This window comes from Malus domestica, chromosome 11, assembly GCF_042453785.1.
Source record: "Malus domestica chromosome 11, GDT2T_hap1".
NCBI lineage: Eukaryota > Viridiplantae > Streptophyta > Magnoliopsida > Rosales > Rosaceae > Malus > Malus domestica.
Window position 1 is genome coordinate 25,806,701 of NC_091671.1, and position 23,780 is coordinate 25,830,480.

The 23,780-nt window shown below is 37.9% G+C and overlaps 1 protein-coding gene across 4 annotated transcripts; it reads left to right on the plus strand.

Annotated features, from left to right (window-relative positions):
• Positions 1–5,113: 5,113 nt before the first annotated feature.
• Positions 5,114–14,797, plus strand: LOC103448248 (NAD(H) kinase 1-like). Of its 4 annotated transcripts, none has more exons than XM_029088801.2 (12): positions 5,163–5,344; positions 6,130–6,283; positions 6,385–6,504; positions 8,607–8,744; positions 9,660–9,832; positions 10,526–10,639; positions 10,746–10,840; positions 11,337–11,443; positions 12,449–12,522; positions 13,144–13,222; positions 13,387–13,694; positions 14,200–14,797. In XM_029088801.2, the coding sequence occupies exons 1-12, from the start codon at positions 5,318–5,320 to the stop codon at positions 14,506–14,508; spliced, it is 1,698 nt and encodes a 565-aa protein (XP_028944634.1). In that variant the 5' UTR covers positions 5,163–5,317; the 3' UTR covers positions 14,509–14,797. The 4 variants fall into 4 exon arrangements, with proteins under 4 accessions (XP_028944635.1, XP_028944634.1, XP_070664191.1 ...); XM_070808090.1 differs by having other exon boundaries at positions 5,182–5,344; positions 8,585–8,744; XM_070808091.1 differs by lacking the exon at positions 8,607–8,744 and adding an exon at positions 5,965–6,011 and having other exon boundaries at positions 5,204–5,344.
• Positions 14,798–23,780: the final 8,983 nt, after the last annotated feature.

Sequence of the window (23,780 nt, forward strand, 5' to 3'; positions counted from 1 at the left end):
TCGACAAGTTTGATATCAAGTTGCTATCACTGTTTTAGGATTAATGAATAAATAACAAAGAAAAAGAAATTGGCACTCCATCTTTTTGGGTTAAAAATTCCCACGCCCATGCGGACGTCAAATTCATATCTCCTAGGGCTATTGGGTGGTTGGTTGACTAATTGGCGTCGTAAGTGGGTTTCCCAACGGAATAAGATGCAAAATTTGACTTATAACGCACGCACTGAGCTAAAAGCACTGCCACGCGTTAACTGTGGCCCCACACCTAAATCTCACTTTCTAGAGAGAGAAGTACGTGGGGTGGTCGGTTGGGTTCTTTGTTTTAAAATGATGGAAAAGGATTCTAGCGGGATTTTTTTTAGGATCTTAGGCCATCTCCAACCGAGGGCTGGCCAGAGGGCTCGTTTGAGCCCTTTGGCCCTCCAAGATTTCTCAAGATATTAATATTTTAATGAACAGTACAGGGTCATATTTGCCTCCGTCTCCAACCGAGGGCCAGAGGGCCAAATGGCTCGTTTTAGCCCTGTCACAAAAAACCGTCTCCAACCGAGGGTCAAAGGGCCATAGGGCCAAACATAATTTATTATTTAAAAACTACAATTTAATGTTGTATAAATGGCCTAGAAAGTTATACGAAAAAAATAGAATTGAAAAAAAATATGAAACAAATTTTGTGAAATAGAAGTTATAGGAAAAAAAATATGAAAAAAAATTTGATTCATATGAAAAGGAAAAAAAAAGGGAAAAAAAGAAGTTTAAATTCATTAAAAAAAAAGAAAAAAAAGAGAGGCCTAATAATCCAACGGCTACTAGCCGTTACATTAAAAAACATTTCAAACTATTAGTGTCGGTTATAACCGACACTAATAGTAGAACTATTTAAAAAAAAAAGCTCTTTAATGCTGTCGGTTTTAACCGATAGCAATAGGAAACATTAAAAAAAAAAATAGCCAGCCCCGGGGTTGGCTGGCTGGCCGAAAGCAGCCAGCCCTCCAGCCCTCCAGCCCTCTCCGATCCCGTGGGGCCCTCCCAGATTCCAGAGCCCTCTGGCCTAACCCTCGGTTGGAGACGGTTTTAGGGCTATTTTCGGCCCTCTGGCCCTCTGGACCCTTCGGTTGGAGATGGCCTTAGGAATCATGTGATCACATGATTGTTTATCGTACTTACGATCATAAATTATTTTAAAATTTAAAATTTAAAATTAAATGTGAATATTACTTAATGAAAACTAACCGCACGATATACAATGAATGGTTACGATCACTGTATTTCTAGGATCCCTACAAATCCTTTTCTTAAAATGATGTCACACTTACTATGTATTATTATTTTGTAGGGTTGTTTTATTAACACTTCATATTTTGTTGATTACACCCCACCTACTGAAATAATACGCTCACTTGAGGACTTCTTACTCTGGCCGTTCCATCCCATAATTACTTTTGAAATTAAAAATTATATTAATATACCCCATTTAATTTCCTATACTACCCATACACCCCACATAAGGAATAATAAAGGTGGTTGCTACCTTGCTGGGAGATTTATCCAGTCTTGGAAAGAATTGCTTCTGTTTGTCGAATTCCAAGAAATAAATTAGCGTAGCTTCTAGTTTACTGCTATCTATATAATTTAGCTGTTTTTGTTATCAGAGTTAGTCTATGACTTGACCTCTTAGGAGGTGTTTATTTGCCCTTACTAAGTGGGATTGAACTGGATTGGACTAGCTGTTAGTTCAATACTGTGTTTGTTTCATGTTGAGACTAATTAATGAGACTAAAAGGGACTAGCATAGACAAAACCCTTCACTAAGAGGTCTTAACGAGACCCCCCAATAACTATGGGACTAGCTAAGACTATCCTCTCTCATCCTCGTCATGCTCAACAACTATTCTCGATAGATTTCTCGTCATCTCCAGTCACCTAGATCATAATAAAATATTAATAATTTATATATTAAATAATATAATATTAGAATTTGTTATTATTCAGCTTCTTAGTCCAACTTTGCATCAAATGTTTCACTAAGTTAGTCTAGCTTAGTCTAGTCTAAGCCAGTCCAACTTAGTCCTTGAAGCAACTCCAGTCCGAGATAGTCCGGCGCAACAAACGCCCCCTTACGTTTTTATCCTATTTTGCTCTCGGATTTCAAACTTCAGCTAGCTTTCATCTGTATGAAGTCTTGTTCGCGTCAGGAATTTTCGTCAGGGATGTTTCCTGGCCGACGAGCACACAGCTCCTCTGGAGGTTGGCGCTGGTTGAGGGCTGCTGTTGGGCTTCTGCTTCATTGTCGGGCGTTGTTGGGCAAGTCTCGTCGGGCAAGTCGTGTCAGGCAAGACTCTTCGGGCAAGGCTCGTCGAGCAAGGCTCGTCGAGCAAGGCTGAAAGAGAAGGACAGAGTTAACTTTGAGAGGTGCCTTTGTGGGGCCTTAGGTGTAGGCCTTGAGACTCACAATCAAGGTTAACTTTTAGGTGCTCAGGCGTGCCACTGCCATCTTTAGCATGACAGATGTAAAATGGATGTCGCGTTTTAGTTGTATATATGTATATATCCAAGAAACCGTGTTAGTTATAACAGGTGCCTTTGTGGGGCCTTAGGTGTAGGTCTTGAGACTTCCCATAAATAACTAAACCAGTGCTCGAACACATCATATTTGTTCTCGTGATTGCGGGAGTTTTCTAACTATTATACTTCTGATTACCCGAGTCCAAGAAGTAGAATGAACCCAAATAGGTGCCTTCGTGGGGCCTTAGGTGTAGGCCTTGAGGCTTCTCATCAGAGTTCGTTCTTATACTTAGACTCTTTAGATCGCAGAACGGAATGAATCCAAATGGATGCCTTTGTGGGGCCTTAGGTGTAGGCCTTGAGGCTTTCCATCAGAATCCATTCCATGCTCAAGCGTTCTATGGTAATCATAATATAATAGAAATAAAACTAGAGGGTAGGTCGATTACTTGCGCCCCAAGTAACTTCGGACTTCTCGTTTATCAAGGACTATCGTGGACGGGTTAAGTCCACATAAGGTTCTTTTTTATGCCTTGAGGCCAAGGACTTTTAACTGATCAGATTTACATGCCCGAAGGCTTAAGACTTGGATCTGGTTTGAACACTAAAGATATATTCAAATCGGATTAAAGTACTGAGAAAGCCTTTTAATAGTCATATTGCTAGAAATAACTTGCATATAACTGGAAGTATACAACATATTGAAAAGACAAAAACAAAGCAAAGAAGGTCGGGCAAGGTTAAACCTTATCAGGTGAGGTTGCTCGTCTTGTAGGTTCCTATCTTTGTAGTTTTGTCAAGGGTCTGAAAGCTTAGAGGGATAGAGAGAGAGATTACAAAAGATGAATCGATACTACAGCAAGGTTGAACAGGGTAGCAGAGCTATTACAAAGATTTGAAGGGAGGGTTATCCCGCGAGGGATGAAGGTTTGTCCTGAGAGGGATGACCTTCATCCCTCGCGGGATAAAGGCTGACTACAGCTTTGTTTTGAAGGCAAATCTGGCTTTGAGCAGAGTTTGTGCTTGCATTTGTTTGTTTGATTGAGTGTCTTTATTCCTGGTTTCTCTTTCTTCTTATATAGACAACTCGGCTTGGCCTCCTGTAGCAGCAGCCTTCTCGAATGTGGTTTGAGGGTGATGACTCATCAGCTTTTTTACATGTACTGCCATCATAAAGTACTTTATGGGCTGTGTAGCTGATCAGTCTATACCACTTGGCCCTTGGGTAGGTAAGCAAGTGGTCTTCATGAGCTGCACCAAGTCAGAAAAGGCCCTTTCTGCCTTCTGGGCTTTGACTGGGCTTCGGCTGTCTTCCCTTTCGAGTCTTCTTTTGGGCCAGCTCCTTTCTTGAGCCCAAAGTTCAAGTTTTGATCCAAACAAGTCTCTTCTTTCAGCCGGAAAAAAAAGGAGAAATGAAACTTTTTCTTCCAGGCGTTCTTAACTGCCTAATGGAATCAGTTTCTGATGCATAGTCACTGATTATGCATGTATCAACATCAATCTATTTCCTTACGAAAAATCACATGGGTTGCTTGCAACATTTGCGAATTGCGATGCGATACGAAAAATCCCATGGGTTCCCCCCAAAAAAATCTTTGGAAATTGGTATCTGAACTGTAGAAAATGTTTTCAAATTTGAACCCTTAGACTGCAACTCAAAAAAAAGAAAAATCTCAACATGTACTTGAATTATTATTAGGTTTGCTGTTAAAAGAACTTAGGGAGTGTAATTTTTAGGGCTTTAATAGTCATTTTATAATAAGATATATGAGTTATTTAATATTAGAATTTATGTAGGGGTAGTCAACAAAATGTGAGGTGTCAATAAAAAAACCCTATATTGTATTATCTCTTTAATAGAGATAAGTCGACTAACACATATGATTCTATCTCTATTATAAAAATATACGAATGATGATACAAACAAATAGTAATAATAATTTTTTTTTTCTTATGGGTTGTAATGTTTTGTTTTTTTATCAAAAAGTGACAATCCACCATTTCGAGGGTAAGGAAGATTCACATAGCATTTAAGTTTTTATTAGTCATCATCGTATGATTCACCAGTACTAGAAATCGAATAAAAGACGTGTTGTATGAAATATGATGCGATATTTCTTCCTAAGCCTTGGACCCGTGATGGTTGTTTATATAATGTTTGGGTTGTGGGTGAGAGAGGAGGGCGAGAGAGGTGTTGGCATTGTAGTTAGAGCATCTCTAAAGGAAATGTCAAAACAGAAATGTCAAATGTTAATTGGATGGTTGATGCAGAAATATCAGATTTTATATTTTTCCAACCGATATTTTTTTTGTTATAAATAATATGTGCATGACCTATTTTAAAAAAGAAATCAATAAAAATCAATTTTCAAGATCTATCCACACAATAAAATAATTAAAAATTATTTAACATCACATTTTCTCATATGTCAAATTTGTTATATGAAAACTCATATATCAATTCACATAGGAGTGACATATCGGTTGGAATTTGCTCATACCTTCAAATTTAATTACATGACATTCCACTTAGGATTTGACATCTCTTTTAGAGATGATCGTAATAAATCAATCTCCAAAAATCCCATTTTCCTTAAAAAAAATAATTAAAATAAAATAAAATAAAAATTAGAAAGTCTGAACCTTTGTGTGTGGAAATACCAAACATGGAGTAACAAATCAGAAATCTCCTATCTCCAACATTTGTAGGCTCTTCCTTCCTCTTGGAGAAAGAAGAAGAAGAAGAGGAAGAAGAAGAAAAAGAGGAATCTTTCCTCCTTTTTTTATCAGATATATTTTGTTCAACTCAGCCATGGCTCCCAGCAAGCTCAATTCTACTGTAATCACCTCTTTCTCTCTCTCTCTCTCTCTCAATTATGCTGTAATTAATTAATTAATCAATCAATTTTCATTTTAAACTCCATTAGATTTTGAAGTTGTAGTGTTGTTTTTGGTGCATGTTGCATTTCTAGGAGAAGATAATGAGCTTACATATATATATATATATATATATTATATAATTCTGAATTTTGTGATTGCACTCAATGGCCAGTATTGGACTGATTCTGCTTGAGTACTGGTGTTTGGGCTCAATTTGTTAATCATTGTTATCTGGGTGACTTTGGATCAATCCAAAATTCCAATCTTTGAAGGAAATTGCTTAATAAGTACTATCGTTTCCTTCATTTTCCCCATTTGTAAAAATTGAATCAAACAACTTATCCAAATCTCAATGAAATCTGAAGAAACTTGATTTGAGTGTATTGCATAATCAATGCTCAAATACGGACACGGTCATACGAGTTAAATAGATATGTAATTCTATTGACACTACCCAAAATGAGATAACTTATAGTCGGAGTGGTGGCGTGGCGCTAACAGTTCCTTCTTGTAAGAAGCCTGAAGTAGTGATAACGTGATTCTTCTCCATTGATTTATGACTTTGTGCTGATCTATTAGGCCCGAAACTAGGACGTATTCGCTGAAATGAATTTATCGGAAATTCGGTAACTATACTTACCTCTGCATCATACAATAATAACTATGCTAGCTCTATGTTGTTAACAAGATATCCTCGGAGCAGACGAAGTTGTGCTTCTTATCTGATATGCTTCCTGTGGACAGGGCGAACCAAGTGTTTCATGCTCACAGCCAGAGAACGGTTTTCTCAATTCGATTTCGCTTTTAAGTTCAGAGAAAGCAGTCCAGGAACTTTTTCATCAATCTCCCTTTCAGAGCACAGATGACCACCTCATAGAGTTCTCGGACGCTATGAGAAGTATGGTTATGTTCTATTCTCAATTTTTTTACACTAGTCAGTGAAACAATTATCATTAATAATTAATATACATTGCTTATATTACATTCAACTTTCTCTAGCTGTTGAAAAGGCCCTGAGACGGGCTGCTGAATGGAAGGCTTCTGCTCAAGCTGAGGCAGCTGAATGGAAGCGTAAATATGAACTGGAGAGGGCTCGCAATCTACATTTGGAACATAAAGGTTTTTCAATGATTGAACAACATAATATAATTGTCATGCTGCTTTTGTTCTTTCACATAGATATACATATATTTGATATATTAATTTCTGGTGATGGAAAACACAGTTTTCAAATATTTGCTGATATTATTCTAGCACAATAGAAGCCTTAATACAAATACTTGGGTTCATCTAAAAAAGTACTTAGTTTCCGTCAGTTTTTGTCAAAGCCATTTTTCCTTTTATCCTTTTTTCATTACCTAAGAGCCCTTTTATTAGTGCAAAAGAATTCTTCTGGCACTTTAACCATTGAACTGGAGCATCTTAGTTGATCATTCTTCATTACTTTGGATTTTAGCTTCTTGCAGGCCTTTTCATTGCTTTTGAAATTCTGTATTCGTGTAGCTTTTGTTTCGATGGTAACTGAAAAAACAAGATTACATGCAGTGGCTGAAGTTTGAGAAAGGTCATAGAATAAATCTGTATCCTGGTCCCAGAATTAGGTAATGCTGTTTACACTTTTAAAAATCAATCTAGTTCATATGGAAAAGCTTTTCTGCCACGTATACTCGACCATAACCACAAATAGTACTACTTTAAATTGCCCTACATTGAGTCAGTTTGGAAATCATTTGGCCTCCCTGTTATCCTCTCTATCCCCTATGTTAGTTAAATGAGAATTAATTTATTGATGATGAATTTAAAAACTTCTCGACTCTAAAGCATATAGGTTTGCGTTCTTGTGTCATTTTCTAGTGATATGTTGTTAACTAATAGCTAATGATGTAAATTGACGTGATAGGGCCTTACTCTCATACCTTGTAGAAAGTCTTTTCATGTTTCTAAAGAATTGTCCTAGAGCACAGATTAGACTCTTCAAAGAAAAGTACCAGAGATTCAATGCTGGTATCTCAAGCCCTTGGGGTTAGTTCAAATGGTGATGGAGGGAAAATGGGATAGGATTAGGATAGGTCAAGATTCAATCCACTCCAATTTAACAAAAACAAAGTACCAGAATCTAAAACGACTCTTCTAAGAAAGACGCCTTTGTGAAAGAGGTTACTGAAATATTCCTTAACAGAATATCATCAACGTAATGTGAAAAATTACATGAGATAAAAGCATACAAGAAAAGATAAAAGTATAGAACTTTTTCTTCGAAAGTTCATGGCCAAAGTTACTTGTTGAAACAAAAGACAAAAGGAGAAACGCTCTAAGCATGAAGTGTCTTCTCCCCCCTGTAGCCCCTATCTTGTGGTAGGTAGCATGGAAGAAGATGTCTTTAAATGTTAAAGGGGGTTTCATGTTCTCAAAATATTGAAATGAGGTTGTAGAAACGAATCTTCATAAGTGAAGGCTCTGGATAATTCAATGTTCGATGGGTTTCCATTTTCCTAAACCAAATTGCTTCTGTGTTTAACACTTTGTATACAGTTAAGCCTGCAGCCTTAAGCTGTAAGCGCACCTTAGATATACATGTGTACATACGTGCAAAACTATACATACATATAGTTGATGTTACTGGAGAGGGACATAGTTAGCACCTGTTCAAATAGTAGAAACACTTTCAAACTATGCTATAACACATATAGGCAAACAACAAATCTCCAAGAGAGAAAAACTAATAATGTAAAATCTATTGTTGTTTTACCACAAAAATATGCTAAAATATTTCAAAAGTGCCAAGGGTGCTCCGCCACTGTATATACCTAGTTCAATAGAGTCACATTAATTCATTTCTTCTCCCATCATCTTTCTCCATTTTTGGTAAACAGGAAACTTTTGTGAAGCTTTATGAAATGATCTTGTCTTAGAGGGTCCTTCATATCATATGTTTTCATTTTGCAATTTTCACAAACCTTTTGTCTTTTCTTCCCTTTCCTTCTGGACGGGATCTCCATTTATTGTTTTTGCTTATCCATTTGTAGTGCTTATCCCAGAAAAACCTTTTACTTCTCTCGGAATGCTTCTTGTGGTTGACAATCTTATTGGCCATAGTATTGAGTTGATTTCTTCGTGATACCTCTGCAAATGGTCAAAACTAGATCAATTGCTTGGTGTTGGTGGTCTTTCTAATCATATTTGGACTCATTATCATCAGATTGTGGGTATTCCACTATCAGGTGACAACTTTTATGAAAAGCTACGAAGTTCGTGGGCTCTGAGTTCTCTATGTAATGCAATGGGAATGATAGGATTTATGCTTCCATGTGTATTCTGCTTGGAAATTTGCAAGCAACCGGACAGGGAAGTTTCTGAAGGTACTTGCTTTGTCTTGTACACAAATAAAGTCATTCCGATGCGCCCACAAAATAAAACTGCACATTTCTAACAGAAAGTAATTCCCCTTTCTAGTTTTTTGGGGTCAATTCAAATAATTAAAATAAGTAGAGATATATAAAAACCTCTTTCCTTGAGAGGCCAGGATAGGAGAACGTTGTTAAGCTTTGAGGTCATTTGATCTTTTACAACAATACAAATTACTAACTACAAACTGAGGAGCTGTTGTTAATTTGAGTTGATGGTGCTACGAGGACAAGGGCTAGTTGTGCAGCAAAGTATTAGTAACTGTCCCAGTGTAATTTCCAATACGCCTTTATTGGCTGAACAGACCATAACAAATTTTATTTGCGTAAACTTTTCCAACAATATATTAATGTGCCTAATATTTCTTTGTTACAACATAATGTGAATGAACCTCACGTTATTTTTCTAAACAGCCTTCAAAACTACTACACTTTTTCTCACATCAAAAGTTTTCCCTTCCATAACAAGAGACTTGCAAGAGGCTTGGAGTTAGTGATGTTTTGGCTTATATATTGTGAATGCATTTGGGGTTTCTTCGTGCTTAGACTCATGCATTTGTTGGTTAAAATTATGTAGTTCGTGGTAATTGATTTATTGCATTTTCTCCAAGATTATTAAAGTTTAGATGCCAAAGGGGTGTTTGATGTGGGGGTTTCCCCTGGTTACTGTGGTTGTTTCTCAGTTGCACCACTGTTGTGGTATCATTAGTTTTTTTCTTTTGTGCATGGTACTTTGTGTTGTGTGCTCATTCGCATAATTCGATGTATACTTTGTTTCATCTTAAACTAGCATATGTGATGTTCCCCTGAGCTTCTTTGTTTCACCTTATTCATACCTTAATAGAAGGGATTTTCTGGCTTATGTTACAGAGCAATCAAGTAAAGAGAATAACTGCATGGATGAGAGGACCGAGAACTTGGGCAGCCAATCAAATGAGCAATCTGAACAGTGTTGTGGGAGGAATGGGATATGCTCCCATGAAGTTCTTCGGGATGAAAGCTGTTCTGATTCCAAGGCATTTCTCAATATATATACCAGAAAGGTACCCTTTGTTTTGTGTCCTTGCCCTCCTGTTCAGCTAATCTCTGGCGTGTTTTGTACACCATGATTAAGGGGACTATTTAATTTCTAATAAAAGTATCACTCCAATTTGGACTTGGATGGTGTGAAAAGTTTTAGGTTGGAAAATGATTTTGCTGATCATCATTCTGCTTCCGACGTGAAGTGTTTAAACCATACAGAACCACAGTAAAGGGAAAGTAATAATCCTAGTAGTTACAGGAAATTAAAGCTAAGCAAAAGCTTTCCCAAACAATTCAGTCAACAGTTGGACCTAAAAAACAACTATTCAGTCAACTATACAGCTCTACACGTGCCAACAGATAGTAACCACATGACTTTTTGTATCATTTATTAGCATTTCATTATGAACACAACTTAGCGTATATAGATAATGTGCCTCAACAATTCTAACAACTTAGCATATGGTCAAAACTTAAGATTTACACATGTTCTGTAGCCTAATATCAAATTATTTTTTTAGTAAGATGTTCTTAGTTACCATAATTTTTTTCTGAAATATTTTATATTTATACCACTGCTACTACCACCACCACCAACTGAATGCGATTATCTTTGGCTGTCATAATGCATTGTTCATGTTAAACATGTTGACACATTATTACTGCAATTAATTTTACTGATTATATCATGACATCCATGTTTCTTGAGACAGGCATCATTTAAACTTTCATGGTGGTGCAATGGCGATGAGAGTGACCAGCACAAGCATGACATTGTCTCTTTTGAAAGGGGAAACATTACAACTGCAGAGCGTAGCAGTAAACAGGTATAACCTATTCTATATATGCATGTTGCTTGTTTTTTCCCACTGTTTTTGCGTCTTTCGAATGGCTCCCATCTACTATCTATTTAAGATCTCGATTTCATTTCAGATTGCTTTGAAGTGGGAATCTCAGCCACAGACTGTGATTATATTGACGAAACCAAATTCAACTTCTGTTCGAATTCTATGTGCAGAGATGGTCAGGTGTGGATCTTAAGATTTCTTTAGTCTGTCATCTCTGATACCAGATTTTGTTTCCTGCATTAGCTGCTTTTTCATATTATTGTAGCTTGAGCTCTGTGACCTCAACACATTATATTCAAGAAATGACGACTTGTAGTTAAATCTTAAGTATGGCAATGCTGCAACATTTTCATTATTACAATTATTGAGGTTGATTACTCTGCTTTTTCATCGCTAAGTTGTATATTTTAAAACGATGTTGCTTTTTCATTCACCTTACATATTAGCTCCCATATGGTTATTTAAAATAGCCCCCCGTCATGCACTGAAAAAAAACGCGCTGACGCACAATTTCTCAAAATAAAAAATGGTCATGTACATTCTTGTGAAGTCCCTCATGCCAAAATTCAATTTATAGATGATGCTGTATCTTTACATTCTTGCATGCCTATGTAACTTTGTACTTGAATGTTCGCACATGTTTTTCCTTTCCTCAGTCTTGAATTTCCCTCTCCAGATGGTTGAGTGAGCAGAAAAAGTTAAATATTTACGTGGAACCACGTGTAAGAGCTGAACTTCTAACAGAGTCATCTTACTTCAACTTCGTCCATACATGGAAGGATGGTGAGAACCATAGAAGATTGTTTCTTTTCTATTATATTTTTTAAGAGACTTCAATCTTAGAGTAAAAAAAGGTCGTACCCAGTGCACAAGGCTCCCGCTTTACGCAGGGTCTGGGAGAGGTGAATGTCGGCTAGCCTTACCCCCATTTATGCAACAAATTCCGAGACTTCTTTTTATTATGCTTTTTACAAAAGATATGTTTACAGACTTTTGCGCTACATGCATATTTCTGTGTATGAAATTCTTCTTCTTGTTTTCTTTTTTCTAAATAAGAAATAAATCTTCTATTGCTAGTAGAGGGTGAGGGTAAAGCAAGGAAGGACTATCTGAGGCTAACAGAAGAACGTTAAACAAAACAATTCAAATCATTAGGAAGATACTACAAGATCATGGGTGAAAATCATTAGAATTACACTGACCAAGTATTTGGGAAATAGCATTCTAGGGATGCTTGGAAGTCATTCTACCAGCCTGGATCATTTTCGTGCAATTAACATGTTTCATTATTACATAGTCCACAAAGATCTGTTGTTAATCCTTATCGCATTGATTTTTTCATGTTGGACAGAGTTATACATATGCAACTTCACTTGTGTGAGTTGTGTCTGTTTGTTTTTTATTTGAGTAATGATCTTACAAAATGTCCAGCCACAGAGCGCTTTATGCATGCATATGTTCTTTCTTTAATTCCCAGTTATGGTTTAAGTGATAACAAATTGGGCATACATGTAAGACTTTTGCATAATATTGATCTCAGGTGCTTGTTTGTAAATTATAAATTAATAAACAAGTTTTGTTTAAGGGAACTGTTATTAGCACTCCAAAAATCTCATTCTACACTCCTCACAAGTGTATTTTTCTTTCTAATTATAGAAAGTTTGGAGTGCCAAATCAGATTTTAGGAGTGCCAATAACAATTTCCTTGTTTAATAATATATTACTAGCTTGCTACTTGTGCTCGGGATTTGCTGTTTACTGTTTAGAGTTTCATCTTTTGCTTGACAGAGACCGAAATAATGCTCCTGCACACAAAAGTGGACCTTGTGGTAACTCTTGGCGGGGATGGAACTGTCCTCTGGGTAAGTGCATATAATTTTGAGCTTTAACTTGATTACTTCAGAATGTTTTAGTGCATTAAACTATTTGGGTTGAGGGAATTAAACATGTATCGGACCACCTTTCAGTTCATTTTAGTTCATGTGTGCTCCTGTTAATAGCAGATATCTGAGTTCTGATTCATGTATGTTATCCCTTGTTTCTAGTCGGTATTTATCTTCCAATATGGTTGATATTTTATAGTCAAAGAAGTTTCATAGACGGTTCATAACTTCAAAACCCAGCTACTGGAGTTTTGTGTCACAGATCCTACCTTCCCAATAGCATGCAGCCCCTCGGACCATGTCAAAAGGACAAAAAAAAAGAAAAAAAAAGAATAGGAAAATACAGAAACAAAATGATTTGACAATATACATGATGCAATCGTGCAACAGAGGGGTTGGAATTAAACACGATCATATTGCTCTTTCGTTTTTACAGTTCACAAGAATTTATTGTCACATGTATTTATGAATCACTATGCCATGGTTAAATATGTTAGACGTAATCAGTTTGTTGATTAGAGAGATCAATCCATTAACAGACAGGCATACAATTGATTAATATTTTGTTGGCAGTAACAACTGTTTTCATTTAATTTGCAGGCAGCATCTATGTTCAAGGGACCAGTTCCTCCCATTGTGCCGTTTTCATTAGGGTCACTGGGATTTATGACTCCTTTTCGTATCCTTTTGTCATCTCTTTTAGAAGAGTTCCTTTTTAAAATAAGCACTCTAAAATTAGTTCCTAAAGTTACTCTGAATGCTTACTTGTCTTTTACGGGATCTTATTGCGTTACTTTTTACTGTTCCTGTATCTCATTCAAAGTGATCTTTAACATGCTTCAGACAGTGAACGCTACCGAGACTATCTTGATTCAATTTTAAACGGTCCCATTAATATCACGTTGCGACACCGGTTGCAGTGCCATGTTATTAGAGAAGCAGCCAAAAATAAGTATGAAACTGAAGGGCCAATGCTTGTACTAAACGAGGTTACAATCGACCGTGGGATATCATCATACCTCACAAATTTAGAATGCTATTGTGACAATTCTTTTGTCACATGTGTCCAAGGAGATGGGCTAATATTATCAACAACTTCTGGCAGTACCGCATATTCATTAGCAGCTGGAGGATCAATGGTACATCCCCAGGTTTGTTTTTATACTACTATCAGTGCCTGTTTACAGCTATCTATATTATATGGTAGTTCTGTACTTTATAGTGCCTGTTGCTTGGTGTATTGGTGGATAAGATAAGACTACTGATATGTGATGCTGATAATCTTGACGTTACTGTTTGTGTCGGAGACGTCACATGAGTGATTCTAAATCAGAGCTACCGGGAAGACAAAGCAAGTTTTTATCAAATATATGTTATACTGCAGCGTATATTAGCCTCTTAGCGCACTCTGCATGTTGTGGGAGGGTTTTCTTTAATGAGAAAGGGTGAAAATATAAGAGCAAAACAATCGTCGTTATAAAATGCTCGAAGGCGTGAAGTACAACGTAGATGATTAGCAGAGAAACAGAGTTGACGAAAACTGTTCCTAGGATATTTTAAAACTAATCTTGTTAACAATGAAATACTGCTCACAAGGTTATCTGGCTGATCTTTCGCTGCAACATTGTAATTATGATTTTTTCTTCGTAATTGCAGGTGCCTGGAATTCTTTTTACTCCTATCTGTCCACATTCCTTATCGTTTCGGCCGCTGATATTACCTGAGCATGTGACGTTGCGAGTGCAAGTACCCTCCAACAGCAGAAGTCATGCGTGGGCGTCCTTTGATGGAAAGGACAGGAAACGGTTGGCTGCTGGCGATGCACTTGTGTGCAGCATGGCGCCTTGGCCTGTCCCCACTGCATGTCAAGTTGATTCCACCAGTGACTTCTTGAACAGCATCCATGACGGCCTCCACTGGAACCTTCGAAAGACTCAGTCTTTCGATGGCCCTCGGGATGCATAGTGCGTTTTTTTTTTTTTTTTTTTTGTATACTACTTTTCTAGTTCGCAGATCCCCATAGAATCAAAATCTAACGTGTTATTAAGGGAAGAAGGTGGAAGGTGAAGAGCAAATGTTTATCTTTCATGTGTATGGTCTCCTCCTCAACTACGTTTTCTCCTCGAATAAGTTCAAGGCTTGAAGCAGAGCACTTGTTAAATGGTTGCCAAAAGATTAATTTTACCGCTTTCGTCTTAGGAACTTGAAAACTGGATCTTGATCACTGAACGAATATATACAAGAAATTTAGAAATTGTCCAGTCTACGAATTCATACTCTCTTGCATGCATTTGTATTGCTTCACATTTATGCCTGGTTCGAGCACTTTTGTAAGCATTTATGCTGATAAGCGCTTTTACTCGCTTGCTTCAATTTTATTTGAATCGTGTCAAACAATTTTTAGCAAATCGCACCATAGCAATCTAACCACCACTTTAATTCAAGTGAGAAACATACAATAGTGGGACCAAAGTCTAAAATATCGATGATATCGGAAATATCGTCAGTCTAAAAATACGGAAATTTCAATGGAAATATCGGAATATTATCGATATCGATAAAAATTGAATAAAAACCACGGAAATTGTAAGAAAAACTTGGAAATTTTTATTGAAACTTTGCAGGATGTTTATTTAGTCAATTATCTATTAGTTTATCACAAAACATTAGAAGGAAATGTAATGCATGATGGATTTAATTGATTTAAGTTGATTATATAGCGAGCTGGCAAACATTGTGAGTGTAAAAAATATGTAGTAATTAATGAAAGAAGTTTAAACACACCATAATCATTTATATATAATGAATTAGTACAATATTTTACACTTTATACATTGCATGGTAAGATACATGAGTGACTTAGTACCACATAGAGTTCCTATCAAGGTCTAAAATATCGATGATATCGGAAATATCGATAGTCCAAAAACACGGAAATTTCGATAGAAATATCAGGATAATATCGATATTTTAGACCTTGAGTGGGACACACCTCTATTAAAGACGTGATCAATAATGTGATCAGTTTTGTATGTCAAATCAGCGTTATTTATAACTTACTATATTACTCAAAGGATTGTTTTACAAACCATAGATTTACTCTATTTTTATCTTTTGAAGAAATAATATTATCTACATTAATAAGTGGGAGAGGGATGAGTTTAGTCTTACAATGGGCTAGCAATAATGTGGTTCAAATTCGTCTTTGGTGAGAATTGAACTTGAGGCCTTTAACTTACCAATAAAAAGGAATACCATTAAATTGTAGTACTAGCTGACAGCTTCATGCTAATTTATCTGCAAGGAAATGCAAAGACCTGCCTAATGTGTTCATCTTATTTGAGGTATTTTGTTTGGAGAGAGAAATCACGTGCGTGCATGGGTCGAAACAGCTTCTTACGTCCTACTCCATGCATACACCACTCCAACTCTATAACTGTCATTCTCCAAACGTCGAATTCATGTGAATTTACCCTAATGGGAGTTTCCTGTTTTAAAATTAAACAAACAAAACATGTCAAGTGAAGTTGTAATGCACCATTATATTAAGATTATTAATAACTAAAACTTGTTTTATCTGTGCACAAAAGGGTGATCACCCTAGCTAGGTTGCCCTATCTTTTAACTTTAAGAACATGCGTGAATTATGGGATTTACGTTACTCGAATCCTACTCATCCGTACATAACTCAACATATGTTTGGATGACGGGAAAGTGGTGAAAGTTAAGAACAAAGTTCAATGTCCCAACCGGGAGAAACTATATTGTGTGTAACTGTAATATCACGTGACATGCCGATATGGTGTTACCAATCTACCTGAGTAAAATATTGATAACTGTGTCAGCAAAAACCTTTACCTCTTGGAGCTTTATGCAAAGCCGTAGCTATCTCAGGAGTAACCCTATTGTTTTTCTACATATTTTTGTTTGAAAAATTATCACAAAACTACCAATTAGCTTCAAATTTATTCAAAACCTTGAAAGAAAGCTTTCCGGTGACTACTACTCCCCTGAGTCCCCCTTCTACCAATCTAAGCCACATTGTTTTCGGAATTGTTGGCTCCAAGAACACATGGAAGACGAAAAAACCATACATTGAGGCATGGTGGCGACCTAATGCCACCTGAGGATACCCCTTTTTAGACAGAGCTCCTACGCCGGAATTTCTACCTTGGCCCTTGTCTTCTCTCTCTTTTCGAGTTAAGGAGGACATCACTAGACTGAAAGTTTACCCGGAAGTTCGTATGCCGGTCCAAGTACGCATAGTACGTACAGTCCTGGAGACGTTTAGAGAGGGTGAGAAAGGTGAGAAATGGTATGTAATGGCGGACGACTGTACTGTCCTCTTTGTTGATAATTTAGTTGAGGTTCTAGCAAAGTAGGACCATAACAAGTACCAGTAGTGACGATAGAGGAGTCATGGAGAGAGATATATATATATATATATATATATATATATATATATATATTGTTGTAGGCATAATTTACTGAACAATTATGGAGGCCTTAGAGAGAGAGGGGGTGCGGCAATAGAGAGAAGAATAGAGAGATGTGCAATTGTGGGTGTGTGTTATCTCACCCCATTGTGCCTTTATTTATAGTAGTAGGAAGGGTAAAACCTTTCCCTTTAGGATTACAACATTTAATAGGTAATATAATCCTAATAGGAATATAAGATACATTCCCATATTTCCTAGGATTTACACAATCACATTCCTATTCTAAATAGGACTGCAACACTCCCCCTTGAGTGTGTAAATACTCAAGTAAATGGCGCATCAAGTCTTCATTGATGAAGTAAGTACAGTTGATGAAGTCGTCGGCACAATGGGCAAATGCGAGTCTCAAATCAATGGAAGAATGCATAAAAAGTAAAACTCACAAAACCTCGCTATGGTAAAACCCAAGATGGGAGAAAAACCCATAGTCTAAGGAGAAAAGTGAGAAGTTGCATTAAGTCAAAACTATACGTCTTTTGGACGCAAGTAGAAGAGCTCTCAAGGGTATGATCAGCCCAGGATGGGTGCCTCGTTAAAACCTAGTTAGGTAGCAAAAACCCAGTGGGAAAAATGCTCCTAATCGTAGGGAAAAAGAGTACATTAAGATCAAGTGAGTATACTTCTGGATACTCCCCCTAAGTTTGACATAACTTCCAAATGAGAACTACAAGCATTGCATATGAGTAGTTAGGCATACCAATTCCTCGGACAAACTTCTGGAAGGTTAACTTCGGCAGTGACATCGTGTAGAGGTCGGCAAGGTTGTCTGGGATCGGTTTGCATGACTTCAATTTCCTGATGCTTTGTTGATGTAGATGTAGACGTAATATGTCTTGGTGTTGACTTCGTTGATGTATCATAGCTTGGTCGGGTTGATACATGTGGCATAATCTTCATGGATCGTCGTTGGGACTCAACGATGGATGAAAATATAGCAAGTACTTCGAATATGCTCAATAAGAACTCCTAACCATGTCTCACTTGTGGCATAGTGAAGTAAGGTGAGTCTTGGAACGATTCGAAAATTTTGCAACTAGGGTCATATCGTGGACCTCCAAGATATTGCGATATCCCTAACGGTAAAGATATAACCATTCGGGGATTTTGCCTTGTGCGGGTTTGATAAGTAACCAGCGTCAGCATAACAAACAAGGCAAGCATCATTTCGAGGATCAGGGGGGTTAGATCCGCTCAAGATGCGTTGGGATTTGCCCACGTAATACCTTCAGGGTACGTCTTTAATACCAATTCAGTGGTTGCGTGTAGGCGCGGTGTTGCATCTTTACCAAGATCAACAGTGAAGGAGATGTCCTGTCTAAATACAATGACCTAAGTACAACGAAGCGCAAAGTTGAACTTTTAGATATGGAATTTCGGATTCCATACACTCTTCAAGAGTCTCATTTGCATATAACGTATAGACGATCATGGGTATACTCAAAGGTGACACATTCCGGGTGTAGTTCAACTGGTAGACCAAAATACCGTCAGAACAATGCTTCAACTTCAGGTCAAGGCATAAACGAGTTTTCCCAAGATCCTTCATCTCAAATTCCATCTTCAAGTGCGAGGCAGTTTTCTCAAGCTCTTCCAGGGTCTTAGTAAGATTCGTGTTAACGACATAAACCATAACTCTAGCAATTTGGAATAAGACTTCATAGTTTAACACGCAAGGGCATAATTCATATCCTTGCTGATCAAATAATCACTTAGACGGGTATACCACATCCGTTGGATTTTTCAATCCATAAGTGAACGCCTCAAAACGAGTTAAGAAGGTATTCCGTGGTTTGGAACTATTTGAACCAGTCCATGTAATTCTTTGGGAACTTACACGTAAATCTCCGTATTTATATCCCCATGGAGAAATACTAACCACATTTCATAATGCTGTTATCAATCACATGACGTTTTGAGATAAACCTTGCGCCATAAGGCGTGCATCATATCGCACTATTTTATTCATCTCATAACGTTTCCTTTCCCACTTGTAACTCAACAGGGTTACCTTGGGCAGTGTAGGAACGACAGGTCCAATACACACTTTGGTAAGGAATTTGACCTGGATTGTAACTTTAGTTGTCCAATTAGTTCTACGTTGTCACTTAATCAACGGAACACGGTTCGATATCGTCGCTTTTCATTTATGTCGGTAGTTACCATATAAGTGAAAACATCATCGATGATAATCTCATTTCAATTCCATTTTCTCATCCAAACTAGTATACTGGACCAAGAACTTCAAGTCTCGGGAGTAATTCGGATTAATCTCATGAGATGGAAATGATTTGAGACAGCGATCGAGTTTAAATTCATTGTTGTGCCGTGTCTTCCTCTTCCAGGGAAGTGAATCCTACGAACCGAATGATATGTTGTGCTCCAGGCCAAGACATATTGATTGGCTATCCGCCGGTGTACCGGACCGTCAAACAGGAGCGTCCAAACCGTCCAACAGGGGCGGCACACCCTCCAGGGATGTTGACTCGACGTCCGTTAAGTACGTCTATCCTTACAGGCATGTTTGCAGCTGGTATATGATCTCGTCACTTTAGCTAGATCAGAGGAATGCGTCTGGAGCAACATTCTGAAATCTAGAATTTGTCGCACTTGCTTATCACACTTGTGCGGTATGGGGATCGAGATGAGACATAGTGGGCAACGTCCATGCAAATTCACACCATTCTACAGGAATGTTGACGTTCTTATCTCCCCCTAACGGCAGGAAGACTATCTCATTAAAGTGACAACCCGTAAATAAGCGGTAAAGAGATCGTGTGCAAGGGCTCGAAGAAAGCTAGTGTGAAGGAGAATCATGATCGACAAAAGATACACATCTTTCTTTGAGGAACCATGGTGGTACGTTGCGGCGGCGCAACTTGGCACATGGAATGCGCACCCAAATGCGTAAGTACGAAAGTCGTCAGGTTCGTACCCAGTAACCAACTGTAACGTCATATAGGTTGGGTGGCAATGGGCCTCAAGGCGGACCAACATAGCTGCGTGCAAGATTGCATAGCCCTAAGCAAAGACCGAAAACTTGGTACGTTTACCAAAATTTGGGCGATCATTTAAATTGCGCTTTATGATCGCTAGGCTAGGCTATTTGGGGTGAACATGGGAATGCGATGTTCAATTAAAAACCCAAAATGACATACAATACTTTATCGAAAATCGTCGATATAAACTCTCTAGCATTAACCAGTCTTCTAGACCTTAAGGGATAAGTAGGGTGGTGAACCCTTAATCGGCCAAGAGGTTTAGCAGTAATGTGTGTGGACAAACATGTGACCAGTTTTTCGATTCATCAACCAACAACCATAAATATTTATATGGTCCGCATTTTGGTTGGATTAGTCCACATATATTCCCTTGAATCCACTGCGAAAATGGAGTCGTGTCGTATCTTTGCAAGAAATGATATAGAAAATCAATTTCCCTAATGAGCAGGATTGGCAAAGTGTGCTTGTAGGCATAAAATCCTTACTTCAGATAAGGAGATGCGTTGTAGCATCATTGTTCGACCTAAGTGTCCCAAAAGGTCGTGCCAAAGCAAGTAAACTGCTCAATCACCAGGCTATAGGTCGGCCACATGTGGTGTATTCCCAGTTGGGAGACAACCTATTGGCCCCAAATCAAAGCTTCATGCTCATTTTTGGAGGTGGTGCAAAGATATTTCACTCTATTTTCTTCAGTGGTTTCATTTATGATCATTGTCACCTTGAATATCCTTAAAAACTCAACGTCAGGAGGAATTTAAGGTCCTTTAAATGATAATTCAGTATCATTCATACAAAGAGGAGCGTGCCAATGCTCTTAATCAGGTTGGATAGACCTGAAGTCGTTGTTAGAGATGTGATTTAGGTGTAAAGTTAGTGTGCGTAGTACGCATTCATCCAGACAACTAACTTTCCCACATTCCTACCTAATCACGTGTTTAATTGAATCGGTCACATGTATTAAGAAACATGATTCAATTAACTCATATTCGAGGACAATATCAATAAGATTATCCATAAGTAAAACATACACCAAACTTGAATCCAAGAACATGGAAAAATGTTCACAAAGTAAACCAAAGTTACTTTGGTGGATTCGGCCAACAAGGCCATTCATGTCACAATTTTGCTATTCCAACGATATTCGGTGGAGCAAAATCAATCTCACATATTGACTACTAGAATGGTACTCCTCAACAACATTGGTAGGGGCACGAATAGGTGCATAACCAATGGTCTATTCCATCAAGACGGAAGTAGATTCTGCAGGGTTAAGGTTTGGGAATATTATCCCGTATTCTTGAAGTTTTAGGTCTTGGGTGCCAAGGATCACGCGTCGGGCATGATGCCACACCTTGGCAGGCCCTGATTCTACCATATGTTTGTCAAAACAAACTCAAAATTGGATTGTGAGAGAGTATGCCATTCAGTGTATCCTTGCCGAAGCAGTGCATCTCCATTTGGTAGGCTTTGACCAAATTGGGTCCATACCTTTCTCTCACGTTTGTGATAGTAATCATATCCGAGAATTTGATAAACTTCCGCTATCTACACTGCTGCTTCAGGAGCGAGTTAGAAACAAGGAAGGACGATAAAAGTATTATCCAGTCAAAATTCGATCGGATTTATAAACTTCAGAATTGTACTCATTCATAGACGTAATCATGGTTTGCTTTGGGTAATATCTTTCATGATTAGACGGTCCATAGAAACGAGCCAAAGAGCCATGGAATCCTCGTTCGGGAGGTACTTCCATTTGTAATGCTTTGAGCATAAGTCTTCGAATGAAGATCATGGCGGAGGCTTATTTAGCTCTTCTTTGCCATTGTTGGCATCAATGGTTTCTCAGCTTCTTGATAGTCAAGTGGAGATTCACGTCTTGTACCCCACCTAAAGTGGTTTCTATTAGAAAACGTCCAAATCAGGAAAATCAAACTTGTGACGGTTCGACAATCCACTGAATTTAAGGGAACAAGATTGTGATTGGTGCTATGGGAATGAATCATCCATAAGCATCAAAGTTAGAACATTCGAGTTCTAAGACATGGTTTTCATGAAAAACGTCGGGTTTTCATGGGTGTATTGTTTTATGAAATCTTCGGGTTTCAAAGACACTAAATTTGAAACTACAGGTTCAATTTAATTTATGAACGTTTAGTTCATAAAAGAGAGGTTCCTGCAAGAAACTCAGAATGCAATATACTAACTTAGTGTAGTGGATTTGAGTTGTCTTCGGGAACTCAAGTGTGAGAGCTTCGTTATTACTAAAGTATGTGACGGTTCAAGAAGAGAAATAAATTATTGAATCGTTAATGTCCAAAAGTGATATTCAGGTCAATAATTTTGGATTCATTATCAGATTAATGGACTGCAGGTCACTTTTAATTAATTCAATAGATCGGGACCATTCGGGGTCGATCGTAGAAGCAAAATAATATTAAAATAATATTACTGGATCGAAAATAGAGCCCAAAAAATAATTAGGCTTAATGTCGGGGGTTAAGAGGCACGGGTTGGGTGCCTTAAGCATAAGGTGAGGCCCAAATGTTCCTTTGGTGGTGGCTACAGGCCATGGGTGAGGAATGGGAGACCCTAGCCGCAGCTGGGTCGTGTTTTGGGCCACAAGGGAGTACACGGATAGGTCTAGCGCAAGTTGGCTTGTGGGTTGTCATGGGGATCCCAGCGAAGGCTGGTTGCGTGAAAGCAGCCCCATAGTGATTGCATGTCACGGGCTTGGGTATGGGTGGCGCAGTGACAAGCCCAGCATATGCTAGCTATATGTATGCGGGCCAGAGCAACAAAACCCAGCAACCAAAAAGGTTGCAGCGTGTGTATGGGAGGACAGCCCAGACAATTGGGCAGGTTGGATGGCTGCGGGCCAAGGCTAGTGTGCATAGGCTCAGGGCTGCAGGCCTTACCGAGGTAAAATCCAGGCCTAGGCCTGGTGATTATTTGCACAATGATGGTGCGGTGGTGTGCCGCACCATATCCTGATTCTCCCATATTTTTTTTCAAATCCTTTAGGGTTTAGGAAAACCCGAAACATGCTTCTAATTTAATTGAATACTTTGACTCACAAATTCCACATAGCAATTATTGCGTAATGTATGAAACAAATATATATATTGACCAATATATGAACATATACAATATATATATATTGGAAGGTAAATATAAATGTAGGGGTTCATGCATCATGGGGAATGTTTTCATGCTTCATGGGTCATTTCAAATATCTTCCTTTATTTTAAGCATACCTGAGTAGTAGAAAACAACAAAAGCCTTTGAATTTATAGAAGATCCTTCTTGAAAGCCGAAATTCTCCAATGCATTGTATTATGTTCAACACAGAAAAATTAAATTGAATCAATAGCATGTAGATCAATTTAATAAAATAATAAATTAATCATGAAAAGAATGATTAAAACGTAATACTCCCCAAATTGAAGATCAAACTCTCTTGTTAGCATAGCGTCAAGAGCGTGCTGATAACGTGTTGTAGGCATAATTTACCGAACAATTATGGAGGCCTTAGAGAGAGAGGGGGTGTGGCAATAGAGAGAAGAATAGAGAGATGTGTAATTGTGGGTGTGTGTTATCTCACCCCATTGTGCCTTTATTTATAGTAGTAGGAAGGGTAAAACCTTTCCCTTTAGGATTACAACATTTAATAGGTAATATAATCCTAATAGGAATATAAGATACATTCCCATATTTTCTAGGATTTACACAATCACATTCC